Genomic DNA, 20,084 nt, shown 5'->3' with positions numbered 1-20,084 from the left:
TGGCCTCCATCATTCTCAAATTGAAGAAGTTTGGAACCACCACGACTCTTCCTAGAGCTGGCCGCCCGGCCAAACTGAGCAATCGGGGGAGAAGGGCCTTGTTCAGGGAGGTGACCATAAACCTGACGGTCAGTCTGACAGAGCGCCAGAGTTCCTCTGTGGAGATGGGAGAACCTTCCAGAAGGACAACCATCTCTGCAGCACTCAACCAATCAGAACTTTATGGTAGAGTGGCCAGACGGAAACCACTTCTCAGTAAAAGGCACATGACAGCCCGCTTGGAGTTTGCCCAAAGGCACCTAAAAGACTCTCAGACCATGAGAAACTACATTCTCTGGTCTGATGAAACCAAGATTGAACTCTTTGGCCTGAATGTCAAACGTCATGTCTGGAGGAAACCTGGCACCATCCCTACGGTGAAGCATGATGGTGGCAGCAACATACTGTGGTATGTTTTTCAGCGGAAGGGACTGGAAGACTAATTAGGATCGAGGGAAAGATGAACGGAGAAAAGTACAGAGAGATCCTTGACAAGAACTTGCTCTAGAGTGCGTATAGGACCTCAGACTGGGGCGAAGGTTCATCTACCAACAGGGCAACGATCCAACATCTCGAGAGACCTGAAAATAGCTGTGCAGCGACGCTCTCCATCCAACCTGACAGAGCTTGAGAGGATCTGCAGAGAAGAATGGGAGAAACTCCCCAAATACAGGTGTGCCAAGCTTGTAGCTTCATACCCAAGAAGACTCAAGGCTGTAATCACTGCCAAAGGTGCTTCAACAAAGTATTGAGTAAAGGGTCTGAATACAAATATGTAAATGTGATATTTCAGTTTTTTATTTGTAATAAATTAGCAAAAATGTCTAAACCACCTCTTTTTGCTTTGTTATTATGGGGTATTGTGTGTAAATTGATGAGGGAAAAAACAATTAAATATATTTTAGAATAAGACTGTAATGTAACAAAATGTGGGAAAAGTCAAGGGGTCTGAATACTTTCCGAATGCACTGTAGACCTACAACTGGACGCACAACACATATTGCATGGAGCATGAACAGTTTGACTTCAGACCACTTTTTATGTATCAAAAATGCCAAACATGTTTGTTTGATGTTGATTGGATAGGATAGATACCGTGGAAAGATAGAGGAGAGAGTGTGCTGAAATAGCAGTGGGATGTAAACAAACCCATGCAGCGGTATATGTTTTTTGGACACAGCAGCTTACACTGCTCGATCATCCTAGGCCACAAAACTAACAAACTTTAGATTTTAAGATTAATCATACCCTTAATAGAAGGCATAATCCAAATGTAAGCAGGTCGCCTATTTATCTTGGCCCTCCTGGGTGGCAAAGTCCTTGCTTTCCATGCATCACTTCCCACAATTAGATGTCCTTCCCTATCTGTATAACACTGCCACAGTTGGAGCATCTCGTTTAGGCCTACTGCTTGTGATTATTATATTGCATGCAAGGGTTTGCCTGGAAAATCAACAACATGTTTGTTATTCACACCGCACGCAAACTATTTCATCTGTCCTAATCCTGATGATAATCAGCTATTGATTGTCCTCTAACCACCAGTCGGGGAACACAAAAGAGACTAATCAAATCTCACATACGACACATGCACCACGCCTAAGCATTTTGTTGTGCTTTCTGTGACAAATTACTTTGCAATACATTATTTTGTGTTGGATTGAAGTCTAACACAAAAAAAAAAAAAAAACAGTTCTGAAAAAAAGGACAGTTGTTAATTAAAAAAATACTCATGAATCATAAAGCAACCAAGCAGCGTTGGAGAAAATGTGTGGCTGCATGAAATGGTTGTGTGGGTTGACTGGGTTGGTCTTGCCAAACTTCGATACAGAAAGAACTGCGGTAAAGCACTACAGATGGGAGAATGGCACATCCTTGCTCAAAAGGGCATTAAGACGGCACACTAAGTCCTATTCAGCCTCGCAACAGATTCATTGCCTTGTCAAAATCAAACTACTGTAGGTGTTTGGAAAATTCTGTCTTTTCAGAAAAGTCAGTGACTGCACGAGGCGACATGAGGCTAATGAAATTCATGGCAGTAGTGGATGAGAAGGGGAAAAAAGAAACAGAAGAGTAAAGGGCTGAGCCTCCTTTGTCTGAAATCACATTCATTATAAACCACATACCTTTGGTGAAATAAGACATGGCATGCTTATCAGCCTTTCGCCTACTCAGGGAGCCACAGTGGAGTAAGTAGAGCAGAGTGTCGTGAGGAGAAGACATTATAGAATTAAATTCCCACAGTAAGTACAGGATTTTCGTTTTCGAAGCCTCAACTTTTTCTCTTCTTCTCCTTATTCCCATCTCTTTTGAGCCGTCTTGATGAGGTGGTTCTGAGAATTCCTTTATTGCTGAATGAAGTGCATGTAGTGGCCAAGTTTGTGTGTTCTGTTCATATTATACTTTGGGAGGTTATTCTCTGAACAGGAGTTGTGAAAAACACCTGAAATGTAAATATGCCCATATACCTCACTACGGAAGGAACTCAAATGCCATCACTACTTTAAAGCCTGTGTATGACCAACCGCTACAATGCATCTATCTATTGTATAAATAACCCTAACATCTGATACACATTAAGAGAGATGGCACCGTACTGTATGTCTGCCGTCTTGCGTGCTCCAACTCGACTTTGCTATTTTGTGATTCTTTTGGCATTTATCTTTACTTTCTTTGCTCGAAATGTGTCTGCTATTATTTCCTATGATTAACAAAAACTTTTGAACATCGGCAGTTAATAAACGAAATTCCGGCATCAACTTCGATTCATCTGCCTGGGCTCTTTGTGTACCTCTGACCCAATCTTCGGGCTACAAAAGAGGAAGCGCAGTCGAAAAAAAAGGCAGGAGAGCGAGCGGGGGTCCTGGTAAAACTAAGGCGAGGAGAAAACCGGCCACCACTTCCCTCAAAGAGACTCTTGTAATTGCAATATCCTATTTTTCTGAAACATGGCTTTCTGACAAGATACCCCCGATGGCTAGGGTGTAACGGTTCAGTAGGTATTGCGGTTTTGGGGTCATGGCACGGTTCGGTTTCAGTTCAGCGGGAAACTGAAATGCCAACAGTTACTGTAGTTCATTTTTGTTTATTTCAGAAAATATAAAGTGTTGTTATTCTTCAGAAAGTATTCATACTCCTTGACTTGCTGCACATTTTGTTGTGTCACAGCCTGAATTTGAAATGGATTAAATTTATATTTTGTGTCATTGGACTACACAAAGTACCCCATAATGTCAAAGTGGAAATATGTATTTAAAAATGTTTACAACTTCATTAATAATGAAAAGCTGACATGTCTTGAATCAATAAGTATTCACCACTTTGTTATGGCAACACTAAAGTTCAAGAGTAAAAATGTACTTAACAAGTCACTTAAGTTGCATGCACTCACTCTTTGTGTAATACTTGTGTTTAACATGATTTGATAATGACTACCTCATCTTTGTACCCCACACATACAATTATCTGTAAGGTCCCTCAGTCGAGCAGTGAATTTCAAACACAGATTCAACTACAAAGACCAGGGAGGTTTTCCAATGCCTCGCAAAGAAGGGCACCGATTGGTAGATTGGTAAAAACAAAAACAAAAAGTAGACAATAATTATCCCTTTGAGCATGGTGAAGTTATTAGATACACTTTGGATGGTGTATCAATACACCCAGTCACTACATTTAACATTTAACATTTAACACATTTAGCAGACGCTCTTATCCAGAGCGACTTACAAATTGGAAAGTTCATACATATTCATCCTGGTCCCCCCGTGGGAATTGAACCCTGGTCCCCCCGTGGGAATTGAACCCACAACCCTGGCGTTGCAAGCGCCATGCTCTACCAACTGAGCCACACGGGACCACTACAAAGATACAGGTGTCCTTCCTAACTTAGTTGCAGGGTAGGAAGGAAAATGTTCAGGGATTTCACAATGAGGCCAATATTGACATTAAAACAGTTACATAGTTTAATGGCTGTGATAGGAGAAAACTGAGGATGGATCAACAACATTGTACTTACTCCACAATAAATCAAATCAAATTTGATTTGTCACATGCGCCGGATAGAACAGGTGAAGATCTTACAGTGAAATGCTTACTTACAAGCCCTTAACCAACAATGCAGTTATAAGAAAAATAAGTGTTAAGTAAAAAATAGATAAGTAAAAAAGAATTAAAGAGCAGCAGTAAAATAACAGTAGCGAGGCTATATACAGGGGGTACCGATACAGAGTCAATGTGCGGGGACACAGGTTAGTCGAGGTAATTGAGGTAATATGTACATGTAGGTAGAACTCAAGTGACTATGGATACATAATAAACAGAAAGCAGCAGCAGCTTAAAAGAGGGGGTGTGGGGTGGGTGGGCATTTGATTAGCTGTTCAGGAGTCTTATGGGGGTAGAAGCTGTACTAACCTAAACGACAGAGTGAAAAGAAGGAAGCCTGTACAGAATACAAATATTCCAAAACATCCATCCTGTTTGCAATAAGGCACTAAAGTAAAAATCCAACTCAACACATCACTGAGTACCACTCTTCATATTTTTAAGCATGGTGGTGGGTGCATCACGTTATGGGTATGCTTGTCATCGGCAAGGACTAGGGAGTTTTTTTTAGGATGAAAATAAACAGAATAGAGCTAAGCACAAGCAAAATCCTAGAGGAAAACCTGGTTCAGTCTGCTTTCCAAAAGACACTGGGAGACAAATTCACTTTTCAGCAGGACAATAACCTAAAACACAAGGCCAAATATACACTGGACTTGCTTACCAATGCGACATTGATTGTTCCTGAGTGGCCTAGTTACAGTTCTGACTTAAATCGACTTTAAAATCTATGGCATGACTGGAAAATGGCTGTGTTGCAATGATCAACAACCAACTTGACAGAGCTTGAACAATTAAAAAAATAATAATGTGCAAATATTGTACAATCCAGGTGTGCAAAGCTCTTAGAGACTTGCGCAGAAAGACTCAACGCTGTAATCGCTGTGAACGGTGATTCTAACATGTATTGACTCAGGGATGTGAATACTTATGTAAATGAGATATTTCTGTACTTCATTTTCAACAAATTGGCAAAAATGTCTCAAAACATGATTTCACCTTGTCATTATTTGGTGTGTAGATGGGTGATACATTTGTTTTATACATTTTGAATTCAGGCTGTAAAACACAACAAAATGTGGAATAAGCTAAGGAGTATGAATACTTTCTGAAGGCACTGAGTCATTTTAGGGCTGTGCGATATAGCCAAAATATCATATCACTTAAAAAAAAAAATGTTGACAGTATTTGACTGTATTTTATGTTTTTTGGTTTCAATGAAAAATAATTGTCAGTATTTTAATCAATTTCTGCATTTTCTGTACTCCTTTGAGATGATTTCCCCACTGCCATGTTGGGCTGCACGATATTGGCAAAACATTGAGGCCATATTGAGACCTCAAACCCATCGAACACCTTTGGGATGCATTGAAACGCCGACTGTGAGCCACGCCTAATCGCCCAACATCAGTGCCCAGTCTCACCAATGCTTTTGTTCCAACATCTAGTGGAAAGCCTTCCCAGAAGAGTGGAGGCTGTTATAGCAGCAAAGGGGGGACCAACTCCATGCCCATGATTTTGGAATGAGCTAAAAAATATACCAAACATGCAACAATTTCTAAGACTTTACTGAGTTACAGTTCATATAAGGTAATCAGTCAAATGAAATCAATTCATTAGGCCCTAATCTATGGATTTCACATGACAGAGAATACAGATGTTTCTATTAGTCACAGAAACCTTTAAAAAAAACGGTAGGGGCGTAGATCAGAAAACCATTCAGTATCGGTTCTGACCACCATTGGCCTCCTTCGCATGGAGTTGATCAGGCTGTTGATTGTGGCCTGTGGAATGTTGTCCCACTCCTCTTCAATGGCTGTGTGAAGTTGCTGGATATTGGCGTGTCTGGAACACGGTGTCATACACGTCGATCCAAAGCATCCCAAACATAATCAATGGTTGACATGTCTTGTGAGTATGCAGGCCATAAAAGAACCTGGGACATTTTCAGCTTCCAGGAATTGTGTACAGATCCGTGCGACATGGGGTCGTGCGTTATCATGCAAACATGTGATGGCGGTGGATGAATGGCACAACAATGGATCTCAGGATCTCGTCACAGTATCTCTGTGCATTCAAATTGCCATAGATAAAATGCAATTGTGTTCGTTGTCCATAGCTTATGCTTCCCCATATCATCACAACACCTTCACCATGTGGCACTCTGTTCACAATAGGGCTGGGCGATATGGCCAAAATGTCATATCATGGTATTTTTTCTAATTTATGACGGTATTTGGTGGTATTTTATGTTTTTGATTAATAAAAGTTCTACATTTTCTTTATGAGTAGTGCGTGACCCTAGGGTGGCAACACATATATTCAAAATTATTTAAATGGGTCTTTCACCATTCGGATTGTTTTATACTGTTCAATTCAACTTCAACCTAAAATAATTTCCTGCATTTCCACCAATTTCTGCATTTCCTGCACTCATTTGAGATCATTTCCACACTGCCACGATATGGGCAAAAATACTAGGCCTTATTTTTAACCAAATGTTGCAATTGTGTTTTAGATCAAAACACTTGGGTGAACTTTTGGAATCATGGAAATAGAATGTTTATTATAATTATATAGTTAGAATATAAATAATAGTGGGCACTTTGAATACAGTGTTGTTTGACATGACAAAAAATTTAAATGCCATGGACGAGATATTGTGACAGGTTAGGAACCAAAGTGATATTCCGTGTTTCCTAGGGGACTCTATAATCTTTAGCTACATTAAAACTTTATTCATATGGCCAACATATTCATGCTTCGCCTGTTCCTCTTTGATTTAGAAGATACTGTTGCACAAACAACATGCTGATTTAGGCCTCAGTACTTTTAGCCAGCTAACTAGCGATTAGCATTAGGGGCTAACACGAGTTAGCTTAACTTGCAAATAAAATACAAACTAGCTGTTTGCAGATGTAAGAAACACAAACTAATATTGTAATTATAGAACACTTGTGGATTTATATTAAGATCAAAGTTTTCATCAACATTGTTACATGTGCTGCATTGACCATGCAGACTGAACGAAAGTGTCTCGTGGTCAAGCAACAACAAATGCGCTCCTTGAGTGACTGGGGGTGGGACTAGGTATGTGTGGAAAGCAGCATGGAGAGAGAGAGAGAGAGAGCGGAGAAGGATGACTCAAATAGCGGAGTAAACTATAAAATGGACGTTACACACGGCGTATCACATTTAACAAACCAAACAATCAAATACCGTTATAGAAGGTAAAGTAAAAACCCAAACCGGTATGTGCATCAATACCAGTATATAGTAAAATACAGTATACCGCCCAGCCCTAGTTCACAACGTTGACATCAGCAAACCGCTTGCCCACACGACGCCAAACAACCCATCTGCCCGGTCCAGTTGAAACCGGGATTAATCCGTGAAGAGCACACTTCTCCAGCGTGCCAGTGGCTGTCAAATGTGAGCATTTGCCCACTGAAGTCGGTTACGTGGAAAAAATCTTAGGTTGTGCAAACCCACAGTTTCATCAGCTATCTGGGTGGCTGGTCTCAGACTTTCCCACAGGTGAAGCCGGATGTGGAGGTCCTGGGCTGGCGTGGTTACACATGGTCTGCGGTTGTGAGGCCAGTTGGACATACTGCCAAATTCTCTAAAACGATGTTGGAGGCGGCTTATGGTGGTGAAATTAACATGACATTTTCTGGCAACAGCTCTGGTGGACATGCATGCAGTCAGCATGCCAATTGCACTTTCCCTCAAACATCTGTGGCATTGTGTTGTGTGACAAAGTTGCACACTTTAAAGTAGCCTTTAATTTTCCCCGGCACAAGGTGCACCTGTTTAATGATCATGCTGTTTAATCAGCTTCTTGATATGCCACACATGTCAGGTGAGGAGTATGTTGTCAAAGAGGAAATGCTCACTAACAGGGATGTAAACAAATGTGTGCACAAAATTAGAAAGCAATAAGCTTTTTATACGTATGGAAAATTTCTGGGATCTTTAATTTTAGCTCACAAAACATGGGACCAACGGTTTACATGTTGCGTTTATATTTTTGTTCAGTGTATCTCAGTTCTTCCTAACAAGTGGTTAGTGTGTCCCTGAAGTCTTATAGCAAAGGCTTGAGCTGTGATTTTTCAAGAGCAATCAATTTCATTTCAGCAGTGTCACAATCAAGCTAGTGATTGCCTGCCTCAGTTGAGTTGCAATCTAGGACCTTGGGCAAGAAACACTTTATCCACAAAAATAGCCCACTTTTAAGGCTTAAAGGGATAGATTTACAAAGAGTTTACATTGCTGCAAAGCTTGGGCACCTCTTATACTCGGGAGGGAATACAAATCATACTGTTACCTTCCATTTACCCACCTATCAATGCTACAATACAACGCATAATTTACACTGTGACGCACTAGTGAAATACAGTCCTATCCCTGTGGGATTAACCCTAACAGTCATTTTAGCATTTGCTTTACTCTGCCTGGAGCGCCAGATGGACAGAGTTTTCCATTTTAAGGCTATACCATTGGTGCCATTGTGCTAGGCAAGTTCATTCAAGCCCAATTAAGTATTTAGAATGATTTCAAATAGTATTTGAACCCAGGTCTGAACAGGTATAAGGTTAACGCCAGTGCTCTTACCTTGTGGGGTCTTTGGTTTCAGAGAGGATCTCCAGCAGCTCGTCGTTGGACAGGAAGAAGAATCGTGGAAAGTAGAGGCGCTTCTTCTCCAGGTATTCATTGAGGCCCTTCAGGATCAACTCCAGGAACTCGTTTGACTTCTTCAGCTTCTCAAGCATCTGGTCAATGGCCACCACGGCCAGCACGTGCTTGTCCTGTCAGGGATAGAGGGAAATTGAATATTTCCAATAATCTGGGCCTGACCTGTATTAAAAGGAGCAATCTGCAGTTGCAACATCAATTTTTGGACTTAAATTAGTAATAACTAGAAAAGGACATTTACTGAAGTAAATGTGGTGTGCTTGCTAGTCTTGAAGTATTTATGGTTGTGAAATAGTAGTAGTAAATGGCAGGGATGGCCGTAGTATTAATGGTAGTAATACGGTTTTCATTGGCTATGTGTTAGTTATAGTGACCCATTTTGGGGTGGTTTGCAGGGTTGGAAATTAACACCCGCCACCGTCCAAATGTGGGTAGATTTTGGCATTGGTAGGTAAGAATATCTATTTCACCAGTCACGTTGGCGGGTGGTCACACAGAACATTTGGGGACAGGCCACAAGTAGAAGTTGGTCGAATTGACAAGAAAGGCTACTAAAGTGTGACTTTTTCATTGTGTTTCTTGGCCAGACATTGTTTTCTTCACACACTAGGTTGTTTGCTCCACCTGTCTGCTGCTAGGAAGACATCGCCGTCTGAGTTTTTTTTCATCACAGACAAGCAAGCTGCCCCCTTAAAGGGGGAGCTGAACATTTCTATCTCACCTAATGATTGTGCTTGATTGAGCATGGATCACTCCTAAAAACGTATATTCATGAACTATTGGTAATTTCTTATCATTAAAACACTCAAATACTTTCATTGTTCTCCTATATAAGTGGTCACCAACCGGTCGATCGCAATCTAATGATAAAGCTTTGCGTTCCTATTTATTTAATGTTTTTCCCGGTGTTGGCGGTAGGTGAACTTTATTCAGCAGCCCTAGCGCCGGGAAGGCAAAGTGTTCCTATTTTTAACCATTTCATGTGTCTGAAGGTTGAACTCCGCCTACCCGGCAGGTGCATAGAGCAAGTCAAGTTCACTTATAGGCCTACCGCTGGCCAATCAGATAGCTCAGATCCCTGTGTCTCCAGTTTCCTCGAACCATAGACTGCAAAAAGAAACCTCAAACGCACAGCAACGTTGATACTATGAGATCAGTGGCGATCGGTGCCATTTAAGATGAGGGAGGATGATCATTTATTTTTATGAGCATGGCCTTATTTCTATTACAGCTCAATGCTAACACTGATAGGTTTAGGCTACTACATGATACTCATAATTTCCCTATACCCATCATGAGGTTGCTACAAATTAGCCTATGAATGAAAGTTTACAACGTAGGTGCACAGGTCAAGATAAATTTGAGTAATCAAGGTGTAATCACATTGACACATTCAATACCGCCTTACACAATCTTGCCTGCATCTAGCTGATCTAGGGTGTAATCATTAGTCCAACAGTTGCAAATTAACATTTTTGTTCCGTTTAAGAAATGTTTTTCTACAGAATCGGTGGAATGAATTCACCCCTGATCACACACAAACACAGTTCACTTTCATAGCAGCCAGATCGTTGTATAATTCCTTCTCACATCTATGCGCTCTCCTCCTCTCACCATTTCCCTTCACTTGTACACTTCAGTGCACAACACATCAGCTGTCTGTGACCAGTTCGAAAAAACCTTTCCAAGCCATACCTTCATATTATAAACATTAATCGCTACACACAGCCATATCACCGCTTCAATCATGCAGTACAGTGTACAGATAGCAAGCAGTTAAGCAGTTACACCGGCTGGCCCTGGTGGCAATAAATTAATAAAACCAAAAGCTTACCTTGACTTGGAAGAGTTACAGTGTTGGATAGCAATAGCCAGCTAGGTAACATAGCATCCTTGTTTGAGCCGGGTGTTTGAGTAGGCTAAACTAGCTAGCTGCATTCACTAGCTAAGTAAGTGAAAATGAAAATTGAAAAAAAAAAATGAAATCTTGCTAGCTCTCTGTCTCGCCATTTTGAGCCTGTAATCAAACCCACAAATGCTGATTCTCCAGATACTCAACTAGTCTAAAGAAGGCCAGTTTTATTGCTTCTTTAATCAGCACTACAGTTTTTAGCTGTGCTAATAACATGATTGCAAAATGGTTTTTTAATGATCAATTATCCTTTTAAAATGATAAACTTAGATTAGCTAACACAACGTGCCATTGGAACACAGGAGTGATGGTTGCTGAAAATGGGCCTCTGTACGCCTATGTAGATAATCCATAAAAAATCAGCCATTTCTACACTGTATTTTTGATCAATTTGATGTTATTTTAAGGGAGAAAAAAATGCTTTTCTTTAAAAAACAAGGACATTTCTAAGTGACCCCAAACTTTTGAACGGTAGTGTAAATCATTTCAATATGGTCTGAGAAGAACAACATTGGCAGGGCAATTCAATTATAGCCAATATGCAGTGATAATGTATTAGGTATTAGGCAACATCATTGCTGAAGAACTGTCTATAATTGGTTAATGTTGCATAGGCTTACGTTTGTTAAGTCATGTTTAAAAAAGAATCCGAGTCGTAGATCTTGACTTGCATTTTGACAAAGTGAGCTTGACTCAGAAAAGGCTGGTGACCACTGTCCAGGATTTATTTGTGTTCTTCTACATTGCTACTTAGGAGCACATAATTTAGTCCTTGTAAAAAAAAAAGAGCCGTGAACTGTAATAATGAATATGCCATATAACTCTGTCTTTTATGGCAGGGCACTTTGTTGATTCTTGATGTTCAGTTGTAGAACGGTTTAATCTGTTTTTACTATTGTATCTAAACGTGTAAAAAAAAAAACTCAAATTTTGTCAAATCCAATTACAATCTTGTCTTATCGATGCAACTCCTCAACGGGCTCGGGAGAGGCAAAGGTCGAGTTATACGTCCCCCGAAACATGACCCGCCAAATGACCCGCCAAACATGACCCGCTCCTTAACACCCGCCCACTTTAACCCGGGAAGCCAGCCGCACCAATGTGTCAGAGGAAACACCGTTCAACTGACTACCGTCGTCAACCTGCAGGTGCTTGGCCCGCCACAAGGAGTCGCTAGAGCGTGATGAGCCAACTAAAGCCCCTCGGCCAAATCCTCCCCTAACCTGGACGATGCTAGGCCAATTGTGCGCCAGACACGGCCTGTTATAACACAGCCTGGGATCGAACCCGGGTCAGTAGTGACACCTCAAGCAATGCAGTGCCTTTGACCGCTGCGCCAGGTCACAAAAATGAAATGAAATTAAGCAATATACCCCATTATTTCTTACTAGTAATATATTTCCTGTTTTAGAAAAACAGAATGCACACCTGTTTTTTGTTTTTGGTGTAATTATGGCAAAATAATATATTTTGGCTGGTAGAAAATCTGAGTGGCTGGTAGATTTTTTGTATCCAACTGTCAGTGGCTGGACCAAAAAGTAAATTGATGGTGGTTTGTAGGTGTGGAGTTATTATAGTGAATTATAGTGGCCTAGTATATTAGGCTAGAGTGATCACTATATCATCAAAAGCCATATCATGTGCATTTAAGTTCTCAAAATCCTTTAGTTTAAACATTCTGAAAGTTTTGTGCCAGTGGATTTCAGTTTAGAATGTTGAAGCCTGCATTCCACCATTGAAATGAATGTGGAAACAACCAGCTTTATAGTTTATAAAGTATGAATGGTAGCAAAAAGCTTTGTTGAAACCATCTAAGTTGAGTCAGTCTGCACATGTCAACATTTGGGTGGTGTTTTTAGCTGAAACAGATCTAGAGTAGTGTGTATCCAAATGTTGCCTTTGAAGTCTATGGAGTTAAAGTTGCAAAAGTATATATAGTATCAAGAGGCTTTTGACAAGATTTTAGTCAGTCTTCGCATTTCAATGTTGGTTTCATGTTTGTATCATAAATGGTTCAAGAGCAGTGATGAATCCAAAAATGTACCATGAAGCATATGGAGCTTTTATACACATTTAAATGGTTATAGTTCAAAAAGTATAAATGGTTTCAAAAAGCTGTATACAAGCACACTACTCGAGACCAGTCTGCACGTTTCATAGTTTGAATGGTGTTTCTATCTTAAATGGTTGCAAACTAGTAGCAACCAGAATTTTTCCCATTCAAATGCAAATATGGTTGTAGTGTGAATAGTACAAGTAGTATCAACAATGTGTTTTCAAGCAACAGCACCAGAGACAGTCTGCACGTGTTAAAGTTGTTTTGGTGTTGGTATCTTTAACTGTTCAAGAGCAGTTGCGAATTCAAATGGGATTGAGGCGGTAGGTAGACTAGCGGCTAGAGCGTTTGAAACTGGTTCGAATACTCGAGCCGACAAGGTGAAAAATCTGTTGATGTGCCCTTGACTGAGGCACCTAACCCTAATTTGCTCCAGAGGCGCTGTACTAGAATGGCCGACTCTGTAAAACAACACATTTCACTGCACTTATCCGGTGTATGTGACTTTAAAAAATGTTTTATGCCCATTTAAAACATTGTTCAGAAAGTATAGATGGTATCAAAAAGCTGTATACAAGCAACCTATTCCAGACCGGTCAGCAGTTTTAAAGTTTATAGTTTACACCATTAAAAATAAGTAGCGACCTGAATTCTTCCCATTAAAGTATATGGCCATTGAAATTCATTGGGATCTCTTGCAAATATGGTTATGTGAATAGTAGTACCCCTTTCCACTCACAGATACGGGTTGAAAATGGCAGATGGTGTCATTGATAACCACCTAAATTGGAACGCAGTGGATGTACAGTAACATGCTACTGTATACATGACATCAGAGCTCCGGTTCTCCGCTTCACAGCTCTGTATGGGCATTGACTGACAGGCGTTATAAACTTGAGCAACGCACATGACAAGGAGACGACCCATCCCTCCCATACTTGGGATACTTTTGTTCATTTTTTGTTGTCCGAGTGAGGGAAATGTTGTAAATCGAGAGGATATCATACATGCTTTGATATCACACAAACAAACCATCCACCGGAGTTCAAATGTGCACCTCACATTTCCATATTTGAAAAAAACTCATGTAATTTACAGTATCAACGTTTATGATCGCTTTGTTTCACCCACAGTTACAAGGGTGACGTGTTATACCCTGGGTTGTCCTGAACAGAATGAGCCCGTTTGTTGTATTGCGATGAAAATTAGCCGCAGAACACGCGCATGAATGCACCTGTGACTCCATTCTACATGCACCAAAATTACAATTTGTCTGAAGTGACTTTTGAAAGCCTAACACCGTACGATTGTATATATGACTTAGCTAGTCGTGTTGGCAATAGAATAAGCTTTCAAATGATGCCCACCTGACCCAGATTGTGATTTATAATTGAACATTTTAGGATAGCGTAAACAACAACAACAGTAATTGTGTGATGGTGGGGATGTTCCTAACAAAAAAACTACAAGTGTGCTTGCTTCAGTTCCTCAATGGCAAAGCTATGAGAGGTCAAAGTATCACCTTATAGTTGAAAACTCTTTCATTAAGTCATGAAAGTGCATTGAAATGACTTAGTAACTGTGCACAGGTGGAGACGTGTGTGGCCACTTCGAGACACCAGTTGGATCTCTCACTCAAACACTTGTAATTGTTTTGTCTTATCTTGTACCTACTCCAAAATGTTCTTATTATGTTACTGAATGTATCCAGAGCATTTTCAGATGTTGTTGTCCATATAAGCACATTTCCATGAGTGTGAGGGTGTCCATGAGGGTAGCACTATTTATTTGTATTTATTTTAAGCACACTGTGGACAAACACTAAATAACCTCAAAACATGGTTAAAACTATAATTTTGATGAGATGGATGGTCAGTTCTTGCATCCATAGCTATGTCTATACATTTGAGAGCGGTTACATTTCTCCTGCCCCATCCCTTTATACTTTAACAGGGGCGGTGATAATGCTTTGTCATTGTTTCAACTGCTGATTGCCGCTTTAAGAGTAGGAGTGCTGATATAGGATGAGTTTTGCCTTTTAGATCATAATAAGGATTATATGGACAGGGAGGGCCTGATCTTAGATCAGCACTTCTAGTAAGACTATTTTTGAATACAGGCACTGATGTGTGTGACAATTTGAGTTAACCAGCTACATGGTTTCTTATGTCAGAATATAGCCCTGACTGTGATAGGGCAGTCATTCTTATTCTATTTGCCACACTTCTACGGTATCATATTCACTTAGAGATTAATCATGACTTATGATATGCTTGTGAAATGTAAACTTTAGTGCAAATCTAGCATTGACATGCACAAAAGTCACAGTGTGTCTTAAGTTGTTATTCTGCAATTTGTCTCCATCTATATTTATAGCATCGATGTTCTGAGTTCACTCCAATATCCTCATTCAAGCCTCCAGCCAAACATAAAACTAGGATTTTTTTTAAAGTCTTGAGGCCCACAGTACAATTCAGGTCTGATCTGATCTCAGCTTTCAACTAATTTAACATGTTGGCTCTAGACATCCCTGGAAGGCCTAAAGTCTATCTAATCTTCCAAGGTTAGATGGGGAATGCATGATCACGGCTCCGAGGGATACTACCGTGCTGATATAATACGAAGAGCACAGACAGAGATAATGCAGAGAAACATAACTCATAACTAAACTTGGAGTTATAAAGTATCTTCTTAACGACAGGGGAAAAGTTTGAAATGTATCCATTTTACTGATAAGAGAGAGACTAAACCATTTTGTTGTTGCTATGATCAACTGTGTGCTTCTCCTTTTTGAGGAAAATGTTAATAAAAGTTCGAAACAAACACGTAACACCAAAATGGATATCTATCTCTGTGTGTACTAAATTACAACTAAACCACATACTGTAGACTAACTACCTTCAGTCTTCCCTTCTTCATAAAATGAGAGAACAAAGTTAATACAGTACAGCGAGTCCTATTGGAACTTGAATTCGACATTATTCACATTATCGGCTGAAGGCTTTAGAGATTACTCTAGTCTTTTTTTGTAAGGTGTACAGCACAGAGCAATTCCCACAGATATACTATTAATTGAGTTCTAAATGTAAATCTATGGCAATTCCTATCCATGTGAATGAAAAAAAAAATAGGCATAGAACAATGTGCGACACTAGATCAAATACAACACGTACTCTTTACTCTTCTCAGGGTTGCACTGGAAAAGTCTAAGTTCTTGAAGTAAGGAGGGGAGTTATAATGGAGGATGGGGGGGGATTTAAAAACATGCTTTTATTATTTTATCCTCTCTTTCTGCCCTCCCACAAAGTATAGAATCCACACAGCATCTAGTAAGAGATAATAATTGCCTTTCTTCTCTTACCCTGATTGCTATTGATTTATTTGAGGCAGTGGCTGGAAATTTTACTTTAATGATGTCTCTCATTCCAAAATAAACTTTTTCTGAAGACTGACTCTAAAAAGCATGTAATAAAGAAGTGGTAATAGGCACCCCATCTCACTAAGCCTTCTTTAAATCACCTTTTGTAACTGTGAAAATTAGCAATTTGATGATCCTACTGCGAGAAAGGGGAGACTGTATTTTCTAAGATTAAATCCCTATTTTGTTGGATTTTATGGGCGATAGTCTCCCTTCTCGAGATTACATTATTAGCGACATTCCGGCTACTGTAACCAACTCACGATAACAGGCTAAATCTATTCATCAACCTCATTTGGCAAGCAAACTGTGAAATAAAAAGCTGATTTGATGAGTTTGAATTGGGTGATTGTGCTAAATTGTTCGCTCCTTCTTCAGGACAGATGATTAAGCCATTGTAGCATTCAGACAAATGGCAGCTCTTGCATCAGACTCAGTTTTCTTGCACATCTCTTGGTATAATACAATATAATAAAGGGGACATTTCTATTCAGTCTGCGAACAGAAAGGCTTTGTGAGGAGTGAGACACTGAATGGGTCCTCTCCTGAGTGTAAGCGCATTTTTTAAATCTACGTTCGTTTCTCTGAAAACCCCCCTTCCCTCTGTACACATAGCAATGCGCATGCCCCACCCACCTCAGGATTCTTCCCTTTCCAGTCATTATTTCCCTGTTTTTGTGGGGTGGAAATTAACTTAAGCTGCCACACACAGTAATTGTCACTGGATCTATTTATGAAAAGCAACGCACACTCCAACTTTTGCTTGTACAAAGCGCATTTTCCTAATGTTTTTACGATCCCGCAAACGTCTGATAAGACCGGGTGACATGCAAGTCCCCTTCAAAATGTCAACAACGGAACGTGGTTTTTTGACTTGCATCTATTTCAAAGGCGACGCATGGACAGGGATTAAACGCACCAAGGTAATATTTATGGATGACATTGTCATAATGTATGTTTAATGTGTCATTGTCGTCTTTATTGGCCAAACAGATGAAATCCTTCAGCATGGGAGTTGAATTGACACGACCAAGAGATATAGTACAGTATAGTACAATAAGAGTGGTACTGCAGTACCTTAACTAAAAACATTGTCATGTATAACCTTGTCCCCCACACACACACATAGGCACACAGTACCCCACCCCTCTCCTCCACCTCCTCCTCAATTTACACCTCCATTCCTCCATGCAGATCTCCGTTGTGCTGCTCTAATTACAAGTGTGTGGTGTCAAAGCATTTTACCTTGAGCAGGAAGGAAGGAGAAGGAGGGGGGCGGAAGGAGGGGAATTCACAGACAGACACAGACACACTCTTTCTCTCTGCTTGGCATACCTGACAGCTCAATCATGACTTATTTTAGTTCAGGACATGACCCCACCCCCGCCCCTAACTGGGAGAAATACTGACTGTGAAAAAACATAAGAAAGAAAACATGAACAATTTTCACTCCCATCTGCATCTGAGGACAAGCTGACACATTAATTGACACATTCAAGTGGAGAGTAAATAATGACTTGCGGGATGAGGCTGGTGTGAGCTTCACGGATCTGGAGCGCACCCCTGTGGTTGAAGATAAAAATAAATCACATAAAACACACACACACACACACACACACACACACACAGACTCAATCTAATGTGGGAATTAGATTGAAAAAATATAAAAATGCTCCAAAATGCTTTGTGTGACCACCCGCCAATGTGGCTGTGAAGAATAGACATTTTACCAGCCACTGCCAAAATCTACAGTACCAGCATTTGGCTAGTGGCAGGAGTTAATTTCCTACCTCACTACCGTGTACATAATATTCTGGGATGATATAGGAGACAGAGGAGAATGCGATCATTGCACAAGTGTGTGTTGATTTTTTATATACAGTTTAAAGATGTCATTCATTTGAAATGTTTACAAAGTACCTCAAGCCGCTTCCAAAAATTAACAACAAAATGTCGTAGATAAGGGTTTTGATCTTGCACACATTGTAAACTATTTGTGTGTTGGTATATTCTGTAGAAGGGTGTTAATATTAAGAAAAGGATACCCGCCTGTTTTATAAACATATTCTCCACCTAATGTTATATGCAAGAGAATTTGACACAAACAATCATGAATATGAGTGAAATTCATCATGATCGGCGGTACAGTAGAATGTGAGATTGTAATGGGGTGGTACCTTAGAAAGATGCAGGTTGGATAGAGTAAATACCATGCAAAAACAACAAAAAGTATGCCCTGTGTATATGCAAATGAGCCAAACGTTTTTATTCTAAAACATTTATCCAAGCAACAAAACACAAAAATAGGCCATGGTTTTAAAATGTTGGCATGTGTTGTTTCAAAGAAGAAAAGTATATGAATATTGAACAGAATTCAATTAAATACATACATTCCTACCAAATTGAATTTTGTGCCAGTTTTTTGTTTGTTTATGTGCTACAGCCTAATTCAGTCAATATTTGGTGGATTTGTTTTTACATTAAGTGTTGAGTATCTTACTCCATTATGCAGCTGTTAGGCTACAATTATCAGAACTGTATTTTTGATCTTTTATCAATTTTGAAGACAGTTGCTAGTAGGCCTACACATAACATCACACCGCATGGACCCACACATCCCACAAAAATACATTAAGACAGACTATAGGCCCTCTGTCCCTTTGCAACCTCATTTTCTTTGAGACTCCACCTGGCCCGCTCTTTCCAGACAAAATCCATAATTTCTATTTGATGGTGCAGTCAGCCGAGTTTCTGGAGGACGCTGGGCTGATATTGATGTGTCTCATTTCGGGTCTGCTGAGGACACCAATTACCCTTTCGAGAGTCTCTAGGATAGGGCTACTGGTGTACGTGTTTGTGTGTGACCGTCTGTGTGTGTGTGTGTGTGTGTGTGTGTGTGTGTGTGTGTGTGTGTGTGTGTGTGTGTGTGTGTGTGTGTGTGTGTGTGTGTGTGTGTGTGTGTGTGTGTGTGTGTGCGTGTTTTGCGTGGGTTGGTTCTTCTATACATGTGGGGACCAAAAGTCTGCATGGATAGTAAAATAAGGAAAATTATCCCTCGTATGGGCATTTACCATGTCCACATGAGGATAAAGCTTAGGGGTTAGGTTTACAATTAGGGTTAGGGTTACAAATAATCATTTGATTAGCTGCTGAACAGCTAATCAAATGGCTAACCGGAGAATTTGCATTGACACCCCCCATCCCCCCTTTCTTTTACGCTGCTGCCACTCGCTGTTTATTATCTATGCATAGTCATTATACCCCTACCTACATATACAGTACCAGTCAAAAGTTTGGACACACCGACACATTCCAGGGTTCTTCTTTATTTTTACTATTTTCTACTTTGTAGAATAAAAACTATGAAATAACACATATGGAATCATATAGTAACCAAAAAAGTGTTAAACAAATCAAAATATATTTAATATTTGAGATTCTTCAAAGTAGCCACCCTTTGCCTTGATGACAGCTTTGCACACTATTGGTATTCTCTCAACCAGCTTCATGAGGTAGTCACCTGGAATACATTTCAATTAACAGGTGTGCCTTGTTAAACGTTAATTTGTGGAATTTCTTTCCATCTTAATGCATTTGAGCCAATCAGTTGTGTTTTGACAAGGTAGGGGTGGTATACAGAAGATAACCCTATTTGGTAAAATACCAAGTCCAAATTATGGCAAGAACAGCTCAAAAAAGCAAAGAGAAATGACAGTACATCATTACTTTAAAACACTTTAAAAGTTTCTTAAAGTGCAGTCGCAAAAACCAGCAAGCGCTACGAAACTGGCTCTCATGAAGACCGCCACAGGAAAGGAAGACCCAGAGTTACTTCTGCTGCAGAGGATAAGTTCATTAGAGTT

The 20,084-nt window shown here is 40.0% G+C and overlaps 1 protein-coding gene across 1 annotated transcript in view; it reads right to left on the bottom strand.

Annotated features, from left to right (window-relative positions):
- Window positions 1–20,084, bottom strand: part of dnah7 (dynein, axonemal, heavy chain 7) — a 210,130-nt gene that overhangs the window by 140,292 nt on the left and 49,754 nt on the right. The window contains exon 20 of the mRNA XM_039006214.1: window positions 8,755–8,948. Coding sequence (XP_038862142.1) covers window positions 8,755–8,948 — 194 coding nt within the window. The remainder of the gene's footprint in view (window positions 1–8,754; window positions 8,949–20,084) is intronic.

Source organism: Salvelinus namaycush, chromosome 13 (assembly GCF_016432855.1).
Source record: "Salvelinus namaycush isolate Seneca chromosome 13, SaNama_1.0, whole genome shotgun sequence".
Classification (NCBI taxonomy): Eukaryota; Metazoa; Chordata; class Actinopteri; order Salmoniformes; family Salmonidae; genus Salvelinus; species Salvelinus namaycush.
This window is presented reverse-complemented; position numbering and strand designations above follow the sequence as displayed.